Source organism: Mesitornis unicolor, unplaced genomic scaffold, assembly GCF_000695765.1.
Source record: "Mesitornis unicolor isolate BGI_N332 unplaced genomic scaffold, ASM69576v1 scaffold8821, whole genome shotgun sequence".
Lineage (NCBI taxonomy): Eukaryota > Metazoa > Chordata > Aves > Mesitornithiformes > Mesitornithidae > Mesitornis > Mesitornis unicolor.
In genome coordinates, this window is record NW_010165745.1 from 87731 (window position 1) to 114868 (window position 27138).

Genomic DNA, 27138 nt, shown 5'->3' on the forward strand with positions numbered 1-27138 from the left:
AAACCACCGGTATAATCAAATGGTTCTCAAAGCTAAAATATTTAATCTTTTAGGAGTCTACATGGCACAGCTATGTTTAGAGATCTGGACCTATAAGGACATTCTGCGAGCACACGCTATACTTCACTTCAATATGTACCACTGAACGGGAAGCACTCAAACTTTCCCACTTGGAAGTATTCTTATTCTCTTCTGCATTATTTAATTGATATTCTTGATGTTCCCCCCTCTGACCGTATTCCTTTTCAGAGTTACAGGGTGATCATTTTTTCTTTTTTCTTTAACGATTTCAGTCAACAACACAAAGGACAATTTAGGAGTGCCATGAGGCAATTTTTTTGCTAGAGGGAACAAAATGACTATACGTGTTCTAAAACATGTCAAAGTTAGGTGAGTAAGAAAGGTGTGGTCTGCTTCAGCTAGTTACAACATTTAGACTTTCAGAGCCAAGGCAGCTGCAATGCTAGTGGCACAACCAGCACTCCTACTTTTGGAAAAGCGCTAAGTTCTGCAAGGCTATGATGTGGTGTTACAGAGCTGCCATCCTGTTCAATGTTTGACTCCAACTATTCTCAGGTGTCCACATCTAGAAATATTTAATAATCCACAGCTTAGTTTTATTCTAAATAATAGCTGCATAATAAATCTACAGTAATTCAACTATACAAGAAACATAAAGGACAGAAGTGTAATTACTGTAAAAAATGACACTAAAAATATCACACAGTTTTACTGAAAACCATTGAGTATTTTATACAGACATATAATGGGTCTCCAGAGGAAATGTTCACCCACTTGAGTACAGAGTCTATAAGCAAGCATTTAATTTTCTTAAAGGCTGCTGCTGCCATGATTCCACAAAAGTATCTACTATAAATTAGCAGGAAGAATAAAATCACTGAAATTCTACATAAAACTGCAAATTTTTAATTTTAGAAGAGCAACTCATATTCAATATAGCTAAGCACTAAGTACCACTATAGTTAAAAGAGTTGAGAATATCCACAGCTTTGCAGATCAGAACCTAAGCTTTATTAGCAACTGTCTGCCTTCCATCACTTAGTTAAAACTGCAGAGTACAGGCGGGTGGGTCATGTTAACCTACAGCCCAGAGGCATTTTTTGTTCAGATAGAACTGAAGCATTGTTTTAAAAAAACAAGGAAAAAAAACAGTGTTCAATCAGCTGACCTTATCTTTGAAATCACAAACAAAGCAATCGCTTTAGACCTTCAAGACTAGCAATAAAGAAAGTTCTCAACATTGTGCACATGACAATAGCATTCATAATGTAACTTGATAAAGGGAGTTATAACTTTCTCACTCTTTTTATTTAGGGTTTAACTATTAAAAATCATGACACAAACCTGGGTCCACGTGTCTGGAGTTTCTTCTAATCCCATTCGTTCGTTTCTGCATAGCAAAAATACAGATCAAGAATATGAATAAACATGTTTTCATGTAAGCACAGTGCACTCCTTTCATTCCCACAATCTACTAGGCAAAGCCGGTTTTCTTAAGTTATTTCCCCTAACCATTACCACAATTATCTTTATCTTGCAGAAAGATCATACTTTGAATAATATTCTTTTTTTTCATGTATCCCATTTTTTCTGATACTAGGCTCAAAAGATTCCTTCCTAGTCCACAGATGGTTTATTCATCGGCATCTTTTGATACCAAGAACAAATTTATTTTTTAAGCATTTATTAACAGGATAGTGGAAAAATATGCAGTTTGGCATTATCTGCCCCAGATAATGTCCACAAACACAAAGGTATCAAAGGTGCTTGCGTTACTCTAATAAGGTAGAAACTTTCACTATTCCCACTTGGTACTTAAGGCAGCTAGAATTTCCTATGCAATTCTCAATTTCCTTATTTTCTGGGCAACTACTTAAACACACTTAGGAACTCACCTCCCTCTTTCTTTAAAATCTGGATGAACCATAGCTGTGTGAAATCAGGAACTCTAACAAAACAGAGCTTTTTCTTGAATTTTTAACATTTATTTTATACTCCAAGACACTTAATATGTATCCCTGAAAATTTCGATGTGAAAAAACGCATTTCTGTGAACTACTGATCTGCTTTTGCAAACTTGTTTTAACTGGTAGCTTGCATGAAGGTTCATGCATTTATTTATTTTTTAATCAAACCAAGCAGAGAAAAGCATGTTGCATAACAAAGGGAACAATTAGATTGCTCAGATTTATTTGCAGTTGATATAAGCTGATGCAGGACACACACCAAGGCAAGCCGGAAAGCAATAACCTGAGGCACAACCAAATTACTAAGCCCTATAGCAAGCTGGCAAAGTGAAAAGCTTGGTTTAAAAACAGCTTTCAAACTGTTGAGTCTTAGGACACACTCTCTCTGTACCTCGCAACTCTGAAAAAAGGATGCAAGTTTTGTTTCATCTGCAGCGGAAAGATCATAAATTCAAAACTACTGCTGCAATGAAGGTGATATTACTGAATAAGAACAAAAGGCTTAATTATACACTAGTTGTTTGTTTTGGGGGGGTTTTTTAAGTGGAGGCTGTATTGCTGATAAGATTGATGCAGAGTGGTAACTGCAGATTTGCACGAGGGAGGGAAGGGGCAGGAGTGGGAAAAGCAAGCATGAAGAAAGATACAGAAATGTTTAACTGAAATGAAAAGATACGATAATTCTGTGACAACGTAAGCTATATACACCAAAGGATCAGATTTTAAGGAAATAATTCTTGAGCTGTATAAAAACATTCTCAATACTTTTAAATATATTGCAGTACCAGTAGATTTTATTACATTAATAGTACGAAATCTAAATATGTGTTTTCCAAACTGACACTTCCTCATCTATGCTCAGGTTTCCTTCTGCACACAGAGAAATAAAGTAGGCACTTAAACTAGAGTCTTGGTAAAAATGAAGGCAATCCTGATGTTTTGGATCAACTCAATAATCAAATCAAATAGCAAATCAATAGCTCCAGAAAGGAAGCCATTTTTTTCTTCGCAAAAAGGATTTATGAATCAAGCAAGGGAGCGAGAAACCAAGGAGCAGGAGAGATTAGATACAACCAGTATACACATTTTTCTTCAGCCAGCCACAGTACAATCTAAACTTGTACACAAGGCCCAGTAAGCAATCTGTTCGTGGCTCCCCAGCGCTGCCCGCCAAAAAAAATACTGGGAGAGCATCAGACAAACAGACCACACTACAGTTTCCCTATTTTAGGGTGCCCTTAGCGGATGTTTGCAGGCAGACTGAAATGCCTGGCAGCACACGGCAGGAGGCACAGCTGAGGGAGCCTCGCCCTTCCCGCCAAGCCCCCTGGTGCCCGCTGCTTCGGCCTGCGCCTGCGGCCCACAGCCAAGGAGCTCACCCAAGGGTGACAGAACAGTCAAGGAGCTCACCCAAGGGTGACAGATGCCCCCACATCCAGCCCCTGCTGCCATCTGGGGTCACCAAAACAGCTCAAACATCAGAGAGCACAGAAATGCTCAGCCCTGCATGGGACTCCTCCCCGCACCAGTCATGTCAGCAGTACCGTCCTTCAGATTCCACTGCCCGTTTTAGTGGTAGCGTCAAACACGTACATGCTTAAGGAGAGAAGTAATATATACGCCCATACAGTGTTGATAACCAGTGTGTTATTTAGGCAGTTAAATTACCATAAACTTATGATCTAGAATAGATGATTTTAAGTGCTGCCTCTCTGTTTCGTTATAACTTGCAGACAAAACCCAACTGCCATGCCCTTCTGTACTTCAGTGGAAAGGCACCAGAAGCTGGCAAGAAAACAACCCAGGGTAGCTTGCAGCCTTCTTGGGCTGATGGCAAGGTACACAACATGCACCACAGTAGCTCCTCTGTACAGGGCCCATTTTACCATTCTCTCCAGATTATATCAACTCCATAACCACTGAATAGCTCTACAACTAAAGTCTTTTCACATGAAGAGGCAGATACTGCCCTGAAAATCCTTCATCATCCAGCAGCCTGGCAGGGCAGAGACTGGTATGCTAGCATGTTACACCAGCAGCACTTGCTAGCATTGGGGGGAAAAAAAAAAAAAAGAAAGAGAGAGAGAGAGAGAGAGAGAAAAGAAAATATTACTTTTAACTTTAATTGCCAGATTTGGTCTAGGAACAGTAAGGATCCAGACACCAGTTGAGAATGTTTTTTACCTGTAACTTGAAAAACACATCTCCAGCCCTTCCCCTGGGCATTAAGCCATATCAACTGAAAACTGACTCACACTTTGAACAGAATACTTCTATATTTAATTATTAATACCTTGATTCTTAAAAACTTTTATTTTCCACCTTTCTAAAGAAATGTGTTGTTAAATGCAGAAGAAAAACAAACCCGTTGCAAGAGCATGTGCACAAAGTAAATAAGGAGCTCTTATGTCACGAACAAAACAAACATTACATGCAAAGGAAAAAGAGTCCTTACCTCGTGTTTCAGGCTCCCATGTTCTGAAACATAAGTAAAAATTGGCATTATTGGCGATTGTAAATTGTACGCTTTTTATATAGCAATCTCAGTCTGTGCTGTGTAGCATTACAGAAAACCCTGCTGCCTTCCTTTGCTACCTGATACCTGCAGCCGCACCAGCAGTGGGGCTGTGCCAGGTCCTGTTGTGCAAACCCTGCTGTGCTCTCCTCCCCGCCCATCGTTCCGGTCCGCTAGTGGGGCTCCGTGCTGCCAGTCACACTGTGCTTGCCAGCACTGGCGTGGCAATCTGCTCCACTAAACTTAGTAAGCGCTTAGAACATTTCAAAAATACTTTATAAAGTTCTTCACTGCAAGTCGAGTTTACATCTTTTCTTGTCTCTGTGTTTCCACAGCATGCCAACATACGTCAAGATAAGATGTACACTTTTAGCTTCAAAATTTCCTGGTTTTTGTGTCTTTAAGTTCAATTCAGTATTGCATTACTATAGCACAAACTCTGAAGCCATTAGTGTTTTATTTGCCACTTTTACTATTAATTTTCTTGTACTATTTAAACGTGAGAAGAAAAAGATGTAGTCCTGTGGGAAATCAGAAGGACTGCATCAAGACAAAAACATTTTTGCACGCACACACCACCACACATCACAAAAAAACCACAAAAGATTATTTTTTTTTTGCATTTTTTCTTTGAAACTCTAATCTGATAATAGGCATTTGGGTGTACTCTAGATTTTAGTTCAGTGCCTTATCAAAGCACACAGAGCCGTATTTACCTATGTGCGCTCTCTAGGACTGCACACACTGTTGAGGCAAAGCACAAACTGCACATGCTCGGTCTGCACTTTATCACATTTGAAAACTTTTACTGTAATATCTTATAAACACTAAGTCATATTCACAGTAAATCAACTGAAAACATTTAACTGCAAGTAGATTTTGTTCAGCTAAAAAAAAAATTACATTAAACACTCAAGTGTGGGAAAAAACATCTTTGGCTTTCTAGCCTTTTATGCAAAGACGATAAGGCATGCTGAGACCAAGCACCCAGCTGAGGACTGCGGGTCGGGGAGGCACAGCCTGTTTACCACTGGCAGAGCTCTCTTCTCACGTACGCTTCCACTGTTTCCTCTCTCACACAGTGCGCCAAAGAGACACATCAACTTGTCATCCACAGAAAACACTTGTATGATTATAACCTTTCCAAAAGTATTAATTTGCATTTGTACAGTGAGCAAAGAGAAGAAAAATAAGCCTGCCCCAAAGGAGATGCAGGTAGACTACTGAGGTTTTCTAAGGAGCCTGAGGGAATTAGTTGCTTAACTGTTGCTGAAATGCAATAAAGTTTTGGTATTTACTTTTGCAATTTTATACACCTTTTAGAATTTTTTGCCAAAATCTGAATAAAATCACATTTTTCAGTGTTTCATCTCAGCATTATAAATTACTTCAAATGAAGGGAAGTCATTTAGGTAAGTACTTTGGGGGGAGGGGTTGGCAAGGCATTGTGTGTAAAACTTCAAATTCAGACTTGGGGTTTTTCTTTTTTTAAATGGCCTATATTTAGTCCTGCAGATCTATTACTAAAAAATTGAAACTAAAATGTCATTCTATCCTCCAGTTGGAATGAATGAATCTGATTTTTAATGACTGCTGTTGAATATTATTTTTACCTTTAGGAAATATCCCAAACCCAACTAGAAGAATGAGTTCCATTTGGTTATGACAAGACTTTTTGTAATAATTAAGAGACTCATTAATTAACTATCAATAATTGGATTTTTTTAAAAAAAATCACTACACACGAAGGTAAGGAATACTCCTGATAATTTCCATAAAATTAATTTCATTAAGATAGATATGGAGATCAGATTAAACAGTTCAAAACTTTGCCAACACTGACAGACCAAAACATCATTTGTGATTTCAGTATTACCATTTCAGGAATAGAAAAACATCCAGTATATATATTTCCCCATAACAGCCTATTCAAAAAATAAGACTTATACCTGTGTTATTTCATTACAGTTTAAAAATTCCTGAATTATAGAATATTCTGTATTGAATTATGTGCTTCCTCATGAGAGCGCTTTTTTCCAGATGTGACACAAGAGCAGAAAAGCCTAATTTGTATTTATTTATTTTTTAGAAAAAATAAATTAATGTCTGAGGATATCCACCAGCAGATATTTTACACCATTTTAATTCAAGTTCCTGCTCATCATCAATGTGCCAATGAAATTATCAAGTGAGTGAGTTCTCACACAGCAAGATACTTTTACTGCCATAGTTCAGTGCAATTTTTAGGGTTTTTTTGTTTATTGGCCATGATACCACTGGGTCATATTTTGATAATTATATTTTACTGCAACAGCAACAGGAGCGGCAGCTGGCCTCAATAAGTGAGGGAGCACAGACTGGAAAATGGGAATAAGCTGCTCTTCAGGGATGCAACAGAGCAGCTGGATTTACATGCTAACCAAATTGAGAGTAAATAAAAAGGATATGGAGAAAACTACTCACCTTCCTATTTTAAAAGAAAATTTAAAATGTTTAAAATGCTGGAACTATAAAGTAAGCCACTTTGAAGGAGCTGTGGGACTACCTGCTCCTTTCCACTCATTTAGCCAGTCATTGCATGATCAGAAGAAAAGGAAATTGTAACCTAGAAGTACCATAGTGTAGGACTCCACACAAAATATCAAGCCCCCAAGTGACTTTTGTTCAGGTTGAGCAAGGATGGTTAGTTAAACAATACAGCTCCAACTGTGATGCAGTTAAATAAAAAGCAGCGTAACTCCAATGAACATTCTGCGATTTGAGCATTTACTTGTCAATGCTGTTGACATGGTAGGTTTGCAGGAGAGTCAGCAATTTTGCAACTATTGATCAAGCCAGCAAAAAGGTACACAGTGAAAGGTACTGGTTTCTTTTTAGATGTCAAAAACATGTTTTTATGAACAATCTCTCATGTGCTGTAGCAAGCAATTATTACATAAACAGCATTGACTATATTATTGGATATACACATTACCATACAAAAGCAACTCTAAACTTAACCCACTTATATGGTAGAATTTTCTTTCTAGTTCATCACAGCATTAAAGAAACTTCTTTTTTGCTCAAGGAAATGTAGTACTTTCTCAAATGGAATTATCTGAAGAAGAAAGGAATCATCCATAAGTTAACTAAAAATTACTATAAAAATGCCCAGTTAATGTTTTTCTAATCCATTTATGCCCTGATGAGACATGCTTCTAACATTCCCTGGGAACAGCAATATAAAGAAGAAAATTTTGTGGGTTTGGCATTGTAGTTAAAATATTCAAAACATTTTCAAATTCTAAAACCATTATTGGAGGTTCATCTAACTGAAATCTTCAATAGTTTGTGGAACCAGCAAACATTTGCCTGAGAATAGTTAATTCAATATAATTGGACAGACTTGGAAAAATTCCAGTTTGGCTATAGAAAATGGATTGTTAATTCTGCTGGGTTAGACTAGGAAACAGACTGGAGCTCTGCAGTGTGTGTTGGGCAGAGTGATACTGCAGAAACTACAAGGGCCACACAACAAACTGTACAATTAAAAAGGGAATAATGAGAGAGACAGCTTCTCCCTTTGTTGACTAAAGGTGTGTCTTATGCTCATTTACCAAAGTTCCTACTCTTAATCCTTCCCAAATATAAACCCTTCCAACTAGTGCAAGAGCACCACCAGATAAGCAGAATTGTCTTCTGTCTTGAAACAAGGCACAGGAGTGCAGTTGAGAAGCCACAAGTGGTAGAAAGTGAAGAGGAAACCTCCATGTCAGTCATCACAGAAAAGGACAAAACTTATGCCCTTAAAAATGTCCCTGTCAGAAACACATGCAACCATTTTGTAATCCTTGTGTTCAAGGATTTCATAAGGTCATGTGCACAATCAGACCTGAAGAAGTTCATCAGAATGTTAAGATTTCAAGGCACAGAAAAACTGAAGTGATAGGCCATATAAGTAAAATATGTGAAAATGCAGAGGACTACTTGAGCATGTGCAGGGCAGCATTTCAGGGGAAAAAAGTTAAATCAATAGTGACAGAAATGAGCAGAGAAGACTTCAACCAGCACTGCTGATTTAGAGCATCAAGAGCAGGAATAATAACAGAGAAAAACAAGGGCTAAATGCAGACATTTTGTTATATTTATTAATTCAGCTGATTAACTCTGCATCTTTTATTGCTGCAGCTTCTGCAGTCTGTTGAACTGGCCTTCTTTGAAGCAAAACATCTGAAGAGCTGGCATATGTTTGCGTACAAGGCATAGCATGACAACACAGTGGTTTATCTTTAGATTTTGTAAATGTTTGTCTCATAAGTGTATCATCTAAATCTGACACTTATTAGATTTGTCATTTTAAAGTTTTCATCTGTCTTTGGATGTGTCTTTTGAATTTTCACAAACTGACTTGGAATTAAATACAAAAAGATATAACCCACTCAGAGAGGTTCTAAGCATCATTTCAGAAAGGCTAGCAAAACCATCTGCTCAGTGGTCTAAGAAGAAAACAAAAACTTAAACTGTACAGAAACAGAAAATGCTGAGAAAAATTCAAATGCCTTTAAGAAACCTCATGGTATGTTCTCATTGCAGTGTTTTGACTTCTGATGGCCTCTTTTCAAATAGAAAAGAAATAGCAGAGGTCTACACAATGGGAAGGAAAACTATTTGAGGCATAGAAAAAGTTCCACTGACAAAGAGATAATTAGAAAAAATAAGACTATTCAAACGCCAAAAAGTCACACGTTAAATTTAAAAAGGTAAAGAGGTCAAACGAAACCAGGATAAGATGTGCAACCTACAACCATTAAAAAAAAAAGCGCCAAACAAAAACTTTACAGAACTTATTGTTCCAAAACTTCTGAAACACAGATATTTGCATCAACAAATATAGGGAAGATATGCAAAAGCATTAAAGAGTTGTAAAAAAAATTATAGAATACCAAAGAGAGAAAAAGAAAATTTAACAGAATTAAGAAAGCAGCATCATCCCTGGGCATTGCCTACAACATAGAGGATTTGCACTTTCCAGTGAAGCATCTGGAATCAATCATCAGCAAAATGACGGCACGCCAGACTAAACAGACCACACATATATCATGGGATAGCTTTTCCCCCAATGTCCGTGGCTGTAAGTAATATTACATGACTGGGGAACAATAATGCTCAGTTTCCTAAAAGGATGATTGTGCTTCATGTCCATCATATCCTGTGAAAAAGGCTGTAATAGTCCCCTAGAAACAAAAGAAATGCATAGCAATACAATAAATGTTCCAGGCATTTTGCTACTATTGAGGCATTCCAGCTATGCTCCACAATTTCTTATCTAATAGCACTCAGACTACTGCTAATTTCCCACAGGAGTAGCAAATGACACCACTAGAAAAATTAAATGTATCATAAATTAATTTCTCTAAAAAGAAAAATCAAAAGGAAAAACTTCAAAATTAAAACTATGTTAGAATTTTGTGCACATAGAGCGTACTTTTTCCCACAAAATGCAGTAAAAATGTTGAATTTTACATGATATCTTTGTGTCTGCATTTCTTTAATAACATTTCATAACTTAGCAGGCATGGCAGTTAACTTAAGGGAGACCACATTTTTCAGCAAAGCTCTGGAAAAGTGAAAACAGAGTTTCAAAAAATTATTCAAACTTAAGCTGCACAAACCAGTATTTAAAAGAGTCTGTATTGTCCCATCCCTTTCTGGACCATACAAGGAAGCAGGCACTGGTAAAGCTCCTCCTCAAACCTTTCCAGCGCACGTTATGAATGGACAGCACTGCCCAATCAACACTTCTTTCTTTAAAAAGGCAAATAAGATTAAAAATCATAGAATATGTTGGTTTGGAAGGGACCCTTAAAGTCATCTAGTCCAACCCCCTGCTTACTACAGGGACATCTTTAACTAGATCAGGTTGCTCAGAGCCCCCATCAAGCCTGACCTTGAAGGTCCCCAGGGATGGGGCCTCCACCACCTCACTGAGCAACCTGTTCCAGTGTTTCACCACCCTCATAGTGAAGAACTTCTTCCTAATGTCTAATCTAAATCTATCCTGCTCTAGTTTAAAACCATTGCCCCTTGTCCTATTGCTACACTCCCTTGTAAACAGTATGGAAGAGATTGAGTGTGGAAAAATGGAAAACAGTATGGAGAAATCTCAAGATTTCCCTTCCTACTTATTGGTCAAAATGCCTCATCAAGGTGCAGAGGACATTTTCAGCACAGCAGGCAAATCCATTTGTCCTTTCCATACTCATTCTTTCCTCAAGTGAGGGTGAGCACGGCAAGAACTGTAATGTAGAGCTTGTTTCTGCAGCCATGAGCTACTCTCAGAGCATGCTGTAAGGAAGCCACAGCCTAGCTCCTCTTGTCATTCTGCCTCATAAGCAGGTGAAAGACACACAGCTCTTCTACCTTGTACTAGAGCTACAGAAATCTGAGAGCCTTTGCATAGAAGAAAAATAAACAGAAAAGAGAAAGATAAGTTTGAAGAGAGGACAGAATGTAAGCCGAATGTAAGCTAAACACATAGCACAAAACAGTATCTTAGCAATCCAGTTGCTTCCAATTTCACTAAAGAAAAGCTCAGTACAGCATCATTTTACAGAAATCAGGGCAATTATTTAAATTGAAATCCAAAATAAAATTCTGCTCCTTTGAAGTTGTAAAACGTTAATTTATTCCACTTACAAAGAGGCAGAAATGTGAATTCTTTTTTTCTTTATTTTGTTCCCTCTAGCAAGCGCACAGCATTATTTAAGTATATATATATGCAGGAAAACTACAAGAAATCAGACCTTGTGTTATCTAGGCATTTATGGTCATTCTTACTGATACACTGCCCCATGTGTGTCCACAGATCTTTACAAAGGAATAGAAAGACAAGCTCTGCTTCCTGGGGTGCCAGCTATCCAATTAAAATAAAAAACTACAAACGCAATTAAAACAGAAGGTACAAAAGAAAGAAAAAAAATAGAAGTAGAGGTGGTTTATACCACAGAAGATAGCTATCCTGTGAAGAACAGTATGTGTTTGTTTTCCCACTCTATTAATGTAAAAGTAACAGTTTTAAAAATTTAATTTTAATATAATTTTAAATATTTATTTTCTTTAGACATCTGTAGGAGGTTCTATGAAAAACCTGTGTTCCAAAAAGGATTTCAGTGAAAAATACTGTGATTGCTTGGATGGTTTTCAGATCTACAAAAGATTAGTTTTAAAAACTCCAGACTTGGAGGATTGCATGGAAGATCTTCAATACAGGAAAGCAACTGAAAAAAAGTTCACTGACTGCAGCAGAAGTCAGTACCTGCCATACTGATGATTTCATAAAGAATGAAGCAGGCAAGTAGCCCAGTGAGCCAAAAGACAAGTAGAAGTCAAGAAGTCAAGAAACAGAAACAATGACAGAAACAAGCTCACAGGATTTTGAAACAAAAAGCTAGAACCAAAATGTGGAAAGCAGCAGCTTAGTGAAGAGCAATGGATGTAACTCATCCAATGGATGTAATGTCATAATGTAATTCAAGGAGTGGAGAGAGATTGTGTCTTCAACAGCATTTTGCAAAGCTTGTAGATAGAAATGCCAAAAAGGAAATAACCCAATGGAGGAGGCTGCTGTAGCTTAATGTGAGACATAAGAAACTTCACAAACTATTATAAAATAATTCTGGAAAGGAATGTGCAAGTTTTAGAGAAGTGAGAAGGACAATTAATTAGAAACTTCCCCAATGTATACAACTATGCTTTCCAGAAATCATCATGTGGTTCCTATGGCTTCTCTCTTTAAAACACATTCAAACAACACTAACTCAAATGTATTTATGAGGAGGGAAATTCAGGGGTGAGGAGGTATGTTTTTGTCAGCTGTTGTGTGTCCCCCACCCCCAATCAGCACCAAATCATCTCTAGAAAGAATAGTTAAGCACCTGAACAGAGAGAAGAGTCAAAATGGCACTACGGTTACGTGGCTAACTGGCTGGAGTGTAACAAACTCTCTGCCACCAACTGAACAGGAACAGGGAAGGGAAAGGGGGCAAATGATGAGATCTGACATTTGGCATTAACAGTGGGAGATCCAGAAGATGTCGGAGAGAATTACATATACAATACTGAGTAGAAAGACAAGAGGTCAAATTTGGAGTCATCTGAGAGAGACCAAATCATAGCTGAAGTCAAAAGAGTCCTTAAGGTCCCAAAGAGCAGAGGAAAACCAGGGGAAGTGCAAAGTGAATGGCCAGGGTAGAAACTTACAGAGTATAGCAAATGACTATACGAAGAGGAAAAAATGGTCCCTAGATGCAGGAAAGTAGAGAGCCATCAATCACCTTTTTGTGAATATTGTGAGTGGACAGAAACCATGGAAACTGAAGAGATGAAAGAGGAAGCTGAGGCAACACAAACAAACAGCTTTAGTTGCTGAGAGGAAGAGATGAAAATTGACATAGACATAAAGAGAGGACCACAAGGATGACAGATGATATGCCACACAGTAGGTGTTGCTTGTGAGCAGTCTATGATTAAAATGAGAGCAATTCCTTGTTGTATACGACATTGACGAAGAAATTTGGTTTGACCTATAACAGTTTTCTCCTGTTTTCAAACATTTCAATTTAGTAGCAATAAAAATCCCTACGAATTCTAAATGCAATTCTAATTGTGCTTATAAATGGTAGATTCACAAGTATGTATGTTACAATAAACACAAATTAGAGGTAAATTAAACCTTAATTATATCTAGCAAGTTTTATGTCCCAATTAAAAATGGTATTCTAACAATAAAAATTACTTACCACCTGAATTAGCTCTGCCACAGTTGTCTAATCTTCCTAAACATTCTTTGTGTGCTCCAGCTCCACACTTAGAACATAAATAGCCTTGATAAAATGTTCCCCTGTAAAATAAAATCAGGTAGTGATACATTAGAGGTGATAAATTCCATGCATAAAGGAAATGAGAGACATGGCAGAAGGTATTAGAAGTCATTTGCTGTTCTGCATAATGATAGTCCTTAAAGGCTCAAGAAAAAAGTTACAACTGACAAGCAGCTCATCTGCTTTTGGTCACTGCTAGCCACCTAAAAACAACATAGCCAGACAGTTCTTCTGGGCTACTAGTTAGAATAACAATCTCCATTTCAATTTAGCCCAAAGCAACTGTGGCACAGTACACATGAAATCGTACCATTATGTATCTATCCTACTATAGATCTGCACTTTGTTTCATCTCAATGGGATTTTGCCTAGGCACCATGAAGAATAAGATCCATTTCAAGAGAACTGTAAGTGTGAATATAAATTTAAGCATTAGGAGTTTATAGGCTATACAGCAAGTACTCTTGACTTTAAATGTGTTCATTTAAAAAAAAAAAAAAAAATCAATAACCCGGTACGCTTTAGTTAATATTCAGAGCTGCTAAATAAGGAGTCACTTTTCCTACTCTGAATGTTCTCCAATTCCCCTTAGTGAATTGGAATCTGAATTTGAGTCTGAGGAAATGGATTTATTTTCAGATTTGTGCACAGCTTTTCTCTTAGGTACGATTCACTGAATGGCTAACAGGGAAACAGTTTTTTTACATATGCCTCTGAGCAATTATATGAGTTCCATCTACTGATGTATCTGCTTACTCTTTACAGTAGACTTGTCTGTCTCCAAGATTATCCTGACCAGCTTGAAGTGATTATGCACACTAGTCTAATGTGACACCTTCAGCTTCAAAGGAAAATCAGGTGTCTCATATGGAACACAGGATTGAGCAAGTTAAACCTGAATGAAATGTACAGTAATTGTTATTTACTACAGCAATTTCTTGACTGTTGGTGATGAAATATTTTTTAAATTAAATTCAGATGCTCAGTATTTTGAGGTACTGGAATACACAAACTTAAAGACAAATAAGTAAAAAATATAAATATATTTTAATGCAGTCTTTCATTTTTATTTCTTTCCTTATTGCTACATAGGAATGCAAGATCCTCCAGATAAAACTACAGAACACAAGATTATCCTTCACTACAGATGTTTGTAAGACCAGGATTTTATTCCCACTTAAAGACCAGGTAATAAGGTTCAGGGTTGGTTTTGTTGGTTTTTTTCAAGTATTTACACATTAGCTTATGTTTGAAGCTTAAAATGATAATTCATTTTAAAAAAGAGGCTTAAGCACTTTATAAGTCCAGTAGGCTTTCATTACAACTTTGATATCCAGGGACATGTCTATGTACCACACAGTAGCACTTGGGGATACCCAAACAAGCAAATTTCCATGCCTATGCAGAACAATGCAGCAGCAGCAAGCAGGCTGTGTCCTGAAAGCAAGACAGCCGTTTCTCAGCAACAGCAGTCAGTGCAGTAACAGAACACAATGACTCGATTGTACTGCTTCAAACTCAGAAATCAGTCCTGCCATCTCCAAGGTCAGGATGTCTGCACCACTCTTCATAGTCACTTAGACCTTATCGCATCGGAAAAAAAAAAAAAAACCTCTGAAAATCCAGGTCAGTCTAACTGTTCAGGAAAAAGGTTGCTAAAGGAAGAAAAAAAAAAAGAGGTCCATGACAGGGTAGAACATACCTGAGGTTATTTTATTGCATATGCCTGTGCTTACCAAAAGCACTACCCATTCTTCAAATGCCCTTTCTAAAATGCTGTGGCTACATTTTTCAAAACATCAACAGCAAGCAGCATGAGCACCTGAACTGGACAATGTTTACAAAGCTTACATCTCCAACTTACACTATGAAATTTAGGTTAAATACTTAATTCTACACCATTAGACATTTGATATTTACAAAAAAACAAGGTAACTCCTAAAAGGTAACTTAAATAATGACTGATGTGCAAGCATGCATGTGTCAGAGGAAAGAGGCAGAAAACATGGAGTTCCTTAGCTTAAGTTCGCCTTACAAATCCTTGTTTATGAAAGCATTACTCGTCTGCTAGCATTTTTTATTTAGCTTAGCAACAGCTATCTTGAATTTGTCTACATATCTCTGGTTCAGAAATTCTTGTTAATGCCTCACAGTTGTTTTCTGTCTCACAAAGCAATCTCCTCATATCAAACATTTATGAGCATTGTCATCGTCTGATTTTCTGAAAAAACATTCCATCTGTTCTTGTGACTGGCAGTCTACAGCAACGGGACCTGCGGAACAGCCACAGTAGTCAAAACTGTACAAAAATTGTTGTCATTTACTCTTGCATAAACAGTCCTCTATTAAATAGAGCAATTTTCATAAAAGAATCATGATAAAGCAACTTTCTAATAAATGAGAATCTTGAGGTTTTGAGCTTTTAATAGCACTACCGCTAATATTTGGAAATTTGATTATAAAAATTGCTAATACAACAGGAAATACCACATGACTTCATGGCATGTCTGTCTGCCAGGTAATCATCTATTTCCACATACTACTTTGACCCAGATAATTCATGGGGGAAGAGGGAGGGTGGTTTAGGGCGCAGGGAACACAAACTTTAAAGTCTTACCTCAGAAGCATCTGACAGACTTTGCATGACGTCACGCGACTGAAAGTGTGCATTTTGAACTCATGAAAGCTTGTATCTGCATAGTCTGGACGTATGTTGGACCTAAAAACAAAAAAATTTTTGAAAGTCTACTTTAAACCAAAGAAACCTAGAACATAATGTTCATGGCAGGAAATCTGAATCCATGAACACCTAGTTTTATTTACACTTTAATGTTTTGTGAACCAGAAATACGGACTTTACCACACACCTTGAAAAGAAATCTGAATTATGATACTATGCAGACCTGGTCCTTAAAATACATCCTGTAACTACCTTAGCTGTCACAATAACTAGAAAACTATACATCAAAACTTCATCTGGTTTTTATTCATGTTTAAGTAACTAGGATCATTTTATGGACCTAAGGAACACTCACTTTTTAATTCTTAAATATTTGGTTGTACAAGGAAGAGCAGCTTAATACTGAGAACCAGCACATTTGAAAACATGAGCAACAAATTTGGGACAGTTAGGTCACAATTACGCAGTAATACACTGGATCACTGCTAAGATGGCACAATTGGCAGACTTATTTCCAAAGATCAGATTTGTATATGAATCACTGGTCCATTACTGAACCTGTGTTTTGTTTATCCTCCTTACTGATGTCTTTTAACAGCTGGAGTATAATTTAAAAATAACCCACTCATCATTTTTATGCACTGGTGACTGTTTGCAGGTTTATTTAAATTTTATGAAGTAATCCATTCAACTTTTTCTGTCATCTTCTCTATTTCCATGACTCACGTGAGAACAGGAATTTTCAAGTGTTTTTTCTTTGTTTTGTTTTGTGGTGGGGTTTTTTGGGTGTTTTTTGGGGGGTTGGTTTTTGGGTTTTTTTTAAATGCAATATCATCCCCAAAACTAGCTTAACACTGTCAAAACCAGTAACACTGAAATGTTAGGTGCATAATTTAATATTAAGCTAGACTATATCAGACAAGAAAATATATATATATAGTAAGACTTAATGTATTTTTTTATACTATTTATATTGAAATGCTTAGGAGTCCAAACATTTCTGGAATTTTTCTAGCAAAAACACAGGAATGCAGGATGCATAGGAATTTAAAAAATCCTGAAGGTAAGAACACAAGAATCTACAACACTCAAAAGACCAGAAGCTTCTTCAACACACAAAATTACAAATTAATTCATTAAACTTGATGATACTTACGAGATAAGTTTCAATTTTATGTATTGTAAGTAAGTTCTAGACTAAAACATAGACCAGACACAAATTGCAATGAAACATAAATATAGATAACTGTGCAAGCATCAATCTCTCCAGGACTGAATGAAAAGGCTTATGAAAAAAACATTCCAAGAATCTGTTTAAGTTCCTAGTGTCAGAAAGGCCAGTCTTCTAATCTGCCTGCTGAAAATCAACGTGTTGGAAATGAAACTGCACTCAAAAAGCAAATAGGATTTTGCTCTTACGCTTGAGAATAACCTTACACCCAGTACTGTTTTAACTAGCTCACTAGTGTCTCTTTCTGCTGTGATCAAGATGCCCATGCCACAGCTCTGTCTAATTAAAACAGGCATGGATACTACCCATTCACAGCTGGAAAGTACAGGTATCAGGATAAAATTAATCTCAAAGAAGTAAAGAACTTTCTAAACCAGAACCACCACGTATTATTTTTGGGTTGCAAGCTCTGCAGAGCAAGGCCTGTATTTCACAACATTTCACAACAAGGTGCTGCTAAAACCTCTTAGGCTACACAGTTTAACATCCTGAAAATTCCCTTAGAGCAAGTTACAGTACTTACACTCCCAACAAAAGCTCCTTTTTGTTGATCATTTGGTTCAGACAGCTTGTAAAACCATGTCAAAAGTATCAGCTGAAGGTGTAGCAACTCATCAGATTTTAAAGCATATCAAATTAATCGTAACCACTTGATAATTTTTCAAGAACAAACTAAAGAAAAAAATTGATTCATTCAATAATAACAGGATCAATCTTCAAAAATAATAAGTATAGTGGATGAAAAAAAAATTACAGCCTCATACAGGCATTTGTTGAACACAAGCATGTGACTCTATAACTTCCTTTCATATGTAAAAATTCTCTTCCATTCTTCTCTCGGGCTATCTTCCACAAAGACTGAAACTCAAGAACTACTGAAAACATACCTCTTCTTAACAGAACAAAGATGATACACTGTGTTCATTCTTCTTTATATTAAAAGTAGTATTTGGGTTCCTTTATATTAGAAAGCCATTCTGTTTCATTTTATATTCCTTAACAGAGAAAGTTATTCTTGAGAGGAAAAAAAGGGTAGTGCTAAAAAGGCAAAGAATGAGGCTGTTGCCTCACAGAATAGCTGTCACAAGGCCCCTCCACTTCCCTTCAGCATAAGTTGTTTTATTGCACCTGTGGGCTAAACTATTGAATTATAAAGTCCTAAACAAGACAGAATATTCATCTAGATAAACTTACAACTTTTGCTCTCTACTGGATGCAAAAATTTGTATACATGTGTCCTACTTGCATAAGTAAAGGAATGCAAAGCTGAAAATACATAATACAATACAACCTATGAAATAAAATACTAACTTTTGTTTATCTTGCCCACTATTACCTACAGGAGGACTTAGTTTGATTCCAAGTGCTACTCAGTTCTGAAGGATCATAAAAATGTATTATGAAGAGAGAATCCCTTGGTTTCTTTATACCCCACCAGGTTTTAGCTTAGTGATTGCAAGATTCCAACGATTACTTCAATAAACTCTTTATCTAAAAACCTGTTCTTTCTTCACCAGCCACACATTTTTCATACTCCCTATCAATTTACTACCATCTAACTTCATGTATTAACTTTTCTGTTAAGGCCAAGCTAACACAAAGATCTTCTAAAGTAACTTTTAAAAAAAGACATGAGCCTGAGTAGCTCTTTTAGCAACACAGCAACTACTCATAAACCAAAAGGACCTTTTAAATTTTTGCTAGTCCTTCCCTCCACCACTCAAAAGATACCATTTTTCCCTTTTTATCCCTAAAGCCACATCACCAAGAAGGAAAAACCTAAAAATTCCTAACAACAAAAGTTTAGTGAATCAAGGGATATGCTACTCTAAGTACATCACCCATAGATTAAATTAATCTGGGTGGGACTAAAGCCTCAGCATATTATAGAGGATCCTGTGCAAAACGAGCAGAAATCAACAAAAGAAAAAAACCTAACCTGATGCTCAGTCATTCTTTCTGTGCAGACTTAGAAGATGCTTCCAAGCAGTTGCCACAAAATGAACGATGCCATTGCATTCAGTGAGAAGAGCAAAATTCAGGTCTTTTTTGTCTCTCCCTTCCTGTTTTTAATCACTCATCCTAACTGTCTCAGATTTAAAGTTAAACAGGAATAGGAAAATGTGTTTTATTTCAGTTTATACATCAACAGAATATATTCTCAAATCTGAGAGTCTGTCACATATCAGGATTTTACCCATTATCTCATGATCCTCTTAATAAAGAAATACTCAATTTCAAAGATTAGTGTTTATATACATTGTTATCAATTGATTCAGGTTAGACAAGAAGACATTTCATCACTGCTCAAAAAAATTCTAATTTATTATTCCAATTTATTTTCAGTTGTCACTATTATGATAAAGGCGGAAGAACACTGCAAAATAAGAAATAATATCCTTACTGTGAATACTTCACTGTGAAGCACAGTACAGAAAGATAGTTAATGATACAACAAACCAGAAAAAGTTGCAACAAAAACTAAAAGGTGTATTATCTACTGTAAATGCAGAGGTGGAATAAAGAAAGCTTTGTAGAAAAACGTATATTGCAATGCTACCTGTGGACAGGAAGACTCTTGCACATTCTAGTACCTGAGCAGTCATGCTGCATTAGGGTAAATCTGGTTCTGTAGTCACATAACACATCGCATCAGAAAAGTCTGAGATAATCTGAGATGATGCACTACAGCACTATACATCAAGTAGCAAGTCTTTTAACAGAAAGTCTGAAAAGTAATGCACCTAAGGGTTTGGTGTTTTAGTTTTCAATATATTGCTTTTCAACAAATCAAAAATAATGCAAAAATCAAGAATTTTCAACTCTTCTGTGACTGTCAAAGCCCACATACCACAAGGACCATAGATTTTCTTTTTCCCACAAAATCTCACACTGAATAAAAATCAGTATTTTTTGAGTTTTTAAATACAGTAAATAAAGCTTCAATGGAAGAACAGCAGTCACAACATGGCATACAACTTTTCGTAATCATGTCCAACCATAAAGAAGCTCTTTCAGTTACAGCATTTTACAGCCTTACACTGATACCCAGAGAACACAGAGACCAGAGCTGCCTCAACACAGTGAAGAGCACAATTCATCCTTCTCAAATCTTATTTTCCCTTCTGCTTCCCAACCTGTGGGTGTGTTCCAAGATATAGGGGGGGGGAAATGAATGTTAGGTCAAAGATTAATTTTAAGCTTAATACTAAGTATATTCTCTTCTTCAGAAGAAAGATTTCTTGACAGGGAAAAGAAAAAAAAAATAACAGGAGCCCGGACACAATTGTTATAAAAATTCAAAATCTAATTTAGGACACAAACTGGGTTCCTTCCTCATCACAGTAGAACAGTCACCAGTCGAGCTCTCTCACAGGCTCCTCATTCCTCTTTCCACAACAACTTCTACTGTGGGGTGCCCCAGGCTCACCGCAAATGAAATGTTTTATCCATTTCCACTGTCAAACAATCTTAAGGACTGTCCAGAGCAGAAAGTCACCCATACCAGGAATACTTAATCTAAGGTAAATCATGACAGAGAACATGTTCCTCGTTTTATGGTAAAACTCTCTCTTATTTTTACAAGCCATGTGGGGAGTCAAAAGTAGTTTCCCTTCCTCTCTTCTACTTTTTCCTCACGCTGTTTTAACTCCTACAGTATAGCAGAGACAAAATGTCAGGATACAGAAACAGAGTGAAGCTGTAATTAGGAAAATTTTTTCAATTCTCTCCACAATTCAGCAGTGCAGTTTTTATAAGGGACAACCACAAGTGCCCTCTCCTGCATAGTGCTGGATCCCCATAACCAGACTTACTCCAGTCACTACAGCAACGTCCTTGGGCTGCCCTTGAGCCTTTTGAGTAAAGCTTTCTCTTTCCAAATTACCTGCAGAACATTAGTCCCACTGGGACCAATTCACTGCTAAACCACCAACCCAGAGGCCTGCAGATCCCTGTCATGCTAGCCTTCTTCATCACTTGGACATGCAATTCCTGTCTCTGCATCAGCCATCAGAGCCACCGTTCAAGGAGCAGAATGACCACATTCAGTCAATCCTGCATCTCTGAACAGATATTTGTCTGTAAAGTTTGCAAAGCTCAGTATAGGAAAGTGTTATCCAGGTGTCTTATTTGATTGTCCCTGTTATCATCAGACTTCAGAGTACTCCATTTTTGCTGACCTTGTGTGTATGAAATATTCCCCTTTTAAAAATACTCTTCTACACTTGCAGTGGGCTGTTGACTGTTAACTTCTCAGAAGAGTAAATTGAACACAGGCCAACTCTGTCTTCAGCCACCCACATAATGCAAGACCTTTATAATGGTGTCAGAAAGTGTCACATTATCAACAGCTCCCCCCTGCCAAAGCTTTTGCAGTCAGAATTCATTCTAGTAATAATCTTCGCCTAGATGAATGGCGCAGCTGACCACAGAGTAATGCTATAGATAGCCCAGAACAATAGTGAGACAAGACATCTAGGCACCTATTGCTATGCCTATAAAATAAGGAATGAATTCTCTCTACTCTCCTACCTCGAAATTTAGATGAATAGTCACACTCAAAGAGTTGCAGTCAATGTTTCAATGTCCAAGGGGACAGCAGTAATAAGTGGCATTCCTCAGGGGTCAGTATTGGGACCTTTATTTGCAACATAGACAGTGGGATTGAGTGCATTCTCAGCAAGTTTGCCAAAGACACCAAGCTGGTGAGACACTGGAACAGAAGTTGTGGATGCCCCCTCTCCGGAAGTGTTCAAGGCCAGGTTGGATGGGGCTTTGAGCAACCTGATCTAGTGGGAGGTGTCCCTGCCCATGGCACAGGGGTTGGAACCAGATGGTCTTTAAGGTCCCTTCCACCCCAAATCATTCTGTGATTCCAAAACACCAAAATAATTGTGTACATAAATAAAATGAAACAATTTAAGCTACAGTTTTCTAACACTTTCCTCAACCAGTTGGGGTAACAGGTCAAAAATGTGAAGTAATTCTCAAGACACAAAGATGTCACAAGCAAAACACTAATACTCAAGTTAAAATCATGAACCCTGGCAGTTATACAATAGTATAACTCAATATGTCATTTTACAAAACTGAACTTTGATCACCTTGAGTCTAAAGCGTTTCCAAGATGCATACTGCAATGAAAAGTGTACATCATCCATGTCAAGCAGTTTAGATGGGACTTGCTACTGTCATTTCCTTACTTAATCCAAACCATATTCTGATGGGAAATCATTAAGATCAGAATGTGTTTGAATAGCATACAACAGGCATTTGGCTACCTTATAGCAACAGTTCGATTTTTCATCAGCATTCTTACATTCATGTTTGCTTCCAACAGGAAAAAACTATGCAGAGTACGTCTTCACAACAGGTTGGACTAAACAAATGAATTGTCATTTCTTCAGTGGGCTAGGCACAAATATGCGTTCTTTCACTGTCAGTTTAAATTTCGTCTACGCAGTTAAGACTCACAAAATAAAATGCACCATGAAACCTACTAAACTTTCAGCCCCAAAATTCTATCTTATCTCTCTACTAAATATGTAATTACAACAGATAATGTGTCCCAAGAGAATAAATAAAAGGCTAAGAGATCGTTCACTATAGCTCCTTCCTCCTATTTTCCAAGGGGAGAATAAGAGCATTAAAACGTCAGTCTTCATTTCCAGAGAGGCCATATTTCTAAAGATATAAACAACAAAAAAACCCTTATTTCACAAATTTTAACATACTGAGTACATCTCCCCTTGGATGTTTTGCCCTTCAGATGTTTCCATATCAGCCTTACAGACTTTAAGAACTATTGTCCCAAGTTAGTTTTGCATGGACATATTACTGAAAACTTACTGGCTGCCAATAAATCTAACAAATATATTTAAAGGGATAAAATCAAGTATTCGTTGATTAGATTAATTAAATTCTTATAGTGAGTTTAAATTTTAAATAGGAAATTAATTAAATGCAAATAATATAGTCTTTACTGAAAAACAGCACACAAAAGACAAGAGGTGGTATTATAAAAATGGAAAGAGTAGAAGCAACCAGAATCTGCAGTCTTTGGCTCCTGGTTACGGGTATCAATGTGATAGCACAGCACTAGCAACAAGAAGGAATCCAGCAGCAGAGCACTGGAAGTCTGCCATCTTGTGGCTTCATATTCTGCAAGGAGTTAAAGGAAGGAGACTTCGGAACACAGCACAAAGAAAAACACTCCTCTTCCTTTATTCTACATCTATTTACTGTTACGTTTAATGGTACCAGTTAGAAACTGCAAACAACCTGCCTGCGAAGTCCATTGCTTCTGTCTTTCTTGCTGTATTCTGAGGGCCATTTCTTTTAATTGCTTCCTTGGCATATTTTCTGTACTAGCTTGACTTCAGCAATTAAGATCTGTATGGAATCTGCCCCTCTCCCCCCCAGGCTTAGGCCACTGAGAAGGTGTTGCTTATACCCTTTACAAATATTTCAACTGGAGTACTCTAGAGTACTTAATTTACCCAACTTCTCCTTCCTAGACTTCAAGCATTTTTAAACTAAATTTATTTTTTCTTAAACTGGAAGGAAAAATGTATTATGGAGAAAAAAAATGAAAAAAGTTTTATATTCCTCAGATATATGCACATATGTGGACGTTCTTGGGTTGGGAACAGGCTATCCAGCGGAGTCACAGGTTCTGCATAACAGTACAGCAAGACAGCTACCCTTGCTTTGGGGTTGACAGTTTTCCCACAAAAGGGAAAAAAACACGCTAGGAAGTTCTAATTATACTTATTTTTTGTGCAGAAATGCTATTTAGTTCAGGTTTTGAAGATTTTTTCCCATATGAGTCTCTTAAAGAAATGCAATCATGTCACAAGAAATTACACAGGGTTCAATTGCATGTAGATGTTTGCAAAATAACCCATAATTTTAAAAGTGCATTCTATTTGAGACAGAGTAGCCATTTCACCTGATTAAAACTTGGCTTTAGAGAACAGTTGGTATATGTATGCACACCTGTGAGCCCAGAGTCATAACAAATAAGCAGATGCATGAAGTATCAGATAAGGAGCCTGCAGTGAATTGCAACTGTTTTAAGTATTAAAAGAAGAAATACTACAGGGAGCTCAGAGAAAACTCAGTACCTTGAACTCTCCTAAACTTCCAACTCCGAGTTACACCTTTGCATTCTAGAGCTGTTATTATACTGCACTCCATATTATGCTTATAATAATTTAAAATGCTCCATACAGAACCGTTCAGAATTATGGACACCCTGAGCACGAACCGCTGAAGAACATTTTGAAGTATATGTGACAAGAAATCTGATGCTATATTCATGCAGTGTAGTCTATAAAGAAAATGGCACAGGTTAATACCTGAGAACACTGGAAATTTTCATTCCAGTTTTACTTATTGTACTAATACTTGACATCCCTGCAGAAAGTGCATCAATAAACCTAGATGTGCCAAAAGTATTTCTAAGATATTAATTGCTAACAAAAATTATTTATTAAGACATCCTGATTTAAAATGTCTGTTCTGTGCCAAAGTGACCTCCTTTCAAAATTTTAAGCACCTTAAAAGTCAGCCATGACAACTGGTACTAAGCATCCCAGAAAATTTTGGAAAATTTACCTGACAATAAGATATAGCTAACGTTTGTTGCATATTCAAATGTTTTAAGTAATAACATGGACAGCAGAAGAAACAAAATCATATACATTGCAGCCAAATCTCCTATGAAGAACTGCATGCCAAGTTGGTCCCAAGAGATGTCGAACCTCACTCCCTGCTCTGATATGCAGCAGCCTTCCCTTAGAAACCTGTTCCCCACAGGCAGCAGAACCAGCCTTCCACTTGCATTATCCTTTCTTTCCATGCAAAACACTGTGGCTTTATGCAACTATCACCATTTCAACTGATCACTTCATACCACATGCTGTCATATAATAGGCATTTGTGTAATAGAATAACAATGCAGAGACAAAAATACAAATAATATTTTTTCAATCTTTACAAGGATTTCATAATTTACTGTAAAAAGGTGAAGAGAGAAAATGGCATTCTTAACGGTATTGTCACTAGAGGTGCGCCATGCTGTTTTACCAAGGATGCTTTGCAGCTTCTTTTCTACCTTCTCTTCTCAGGAGCAATGCTGATTACTTACAGCCAATTCATCTTCTCTGTTTCAGCTAGGCTCTTATATTTCGGAATCATCTTTGAAGATGCTATTTATTGAATTAATCAATCAATCAATTCTCCATATGCTAATACTCAAAACATTCTGGTTTGTCACATCAAAGAGTCTCCATCAAGAAGACACATTGTATAACTAAATTAACCATATCACAAGTAAATTGTGCTTTTGATCAAGAACATTCAACTTCTAAGACTGCTAGGAAATTTGCTTATTTGATCATATGATGAGTGGCTTTTTTAAGATCAAGGAAATTATCTTGTTAACTTTTTGGAAACGTACTGCATTGTTACAAACAAGATAAGGGCTTTCCTTTTTCCTTATCAGCCTACTTCCCCAAAAAGCATAGGAGATGGACTGCTTTGAGCTAATCTATTCCTGTTTAACACTTCTAAACACCACCTGATAAGAACAAAGCTCTGTCACACACCAGTATTTGTAAATCAAAAGCATCATATACTTTTTTATTCACTGGCTAAGTCTTATTTTGTGAAATTTCTAAGTTTTATAAATCCAAATTCACCAAGTTGCTTATCTTGATAACTTTTAAATATTTTATCATATATTTACACTTAACTGAAGACAAATGTCTATGTTTTAGAGTAAAAAATGTAAAAATATAGGATGCATACAGCCATAAACTTGTAAATTACCAAACACCCGAACCGGCTAACAAAAAAGGGAGCATTAGTTTGCAGAGAGAAACTAGGACAGCTGTTCATATAGCCAAAGTATCAGGACAAACATGTAATGCAGCATTCCATGTTTAAAGACTGAAAACAACTAACACCTTGCACAAAAAACAGTATTTAGATGGTGGCACTTTGTTTTTATGATGTAGTGTCACTACAAATTTATTGCACTAAATTTTAAGAAACACTTATGAATTTTCATAGAAATAGATCTCATATGTTGTAAGGTAAGTTGTAAAAACATAACAACTGGGAAATCTTTGATTTTTGTGAACCAGAAGATATAATATCAAACTATATTTATCATCTCCGAGTGTTTACACACTGTCTTCATAAATTCTGTTTTGCTTTCACATTCTATGCTGTCCTTACACTGTGTTCTTAATCATATACAAATTCTTCACACAGTTCTTGCTGTGTCTGGAATAATCTAAAGAAATCGCATAACTATAAATATATTGTGTATGGTCGCTTGTAACCTTGCAAAATAGTTGATCAAAAACAACTGCAATCACAGTAAAGAACAGGCAATCATTCTTCTTTGGCAGACATGAACTTGACATTCATTTTTGCAGTACTGAAATATTTATACTGATGGTGAAACCCAGGCAGACATGTTTGTTTATTGCTTTGGTAACCTATGTGAGGGCATAAGTGAAACACCTTTGCAGGCTATTTGAAAAATGCAGCAGATATCTAAGGCTTTTAAAGTGCTCTGATAAGAAAGCTTTAATTTAATATGTCAGTGTTCAATATGTCACAGCTCAAATATTCTCTCAGAAGAAGTCTTAATGCATATGCATTATTAATGCACTATCTGAGGGAACAGATCTATTTGAGCTGAATCCGACCAATGTCATTAGTCACAGAGTGAAAACCAAATCTAGAAATAGGTATGGTAATAGGTAAGAGAGCACTTTTCACCTTCCTTGTTTCCTGTCCTAGTTTTCTTTAACAGCTAGGAAACCAATGAGCTCTATCTACAATTTATG

General features: G+C 36.8%; 1 protein-coding gene across 1 annotated transcript in view; it reads right to left on the reverse strand.

The window, feature by feature from the left end:
- VAV3 (vav 3 guanine nucleotide exchange factor) overlaps positions 1 to 27138 on the reverse strand; it is a 110326-nt gene that overhangs the window by 49551 nt on the left and 33637 nt on the right. Inside the window, exons 15-18 of the mRNA XM_010194742.1 lie at positions 15979 to 16080; positions 13281 to 13381; positions 4444 to 4466; positions 1366 to 1411 (exon numbers count right to left, since the gene is read on the reverse strand). Of these exons, the coding sequence (XP_010193044.1) occupies positions 1366 to 1411; positions 4444 to 4466; positions 13281 to 13381; positions 15979 to 16080 (272 nt within the window). The remainder of the gene's footprint in view (positions 1 to 1365; positions 1412 to 4443; positions 4467 to 13280; positions 13382 to 15978; positions 16081 to 27138) is intronic.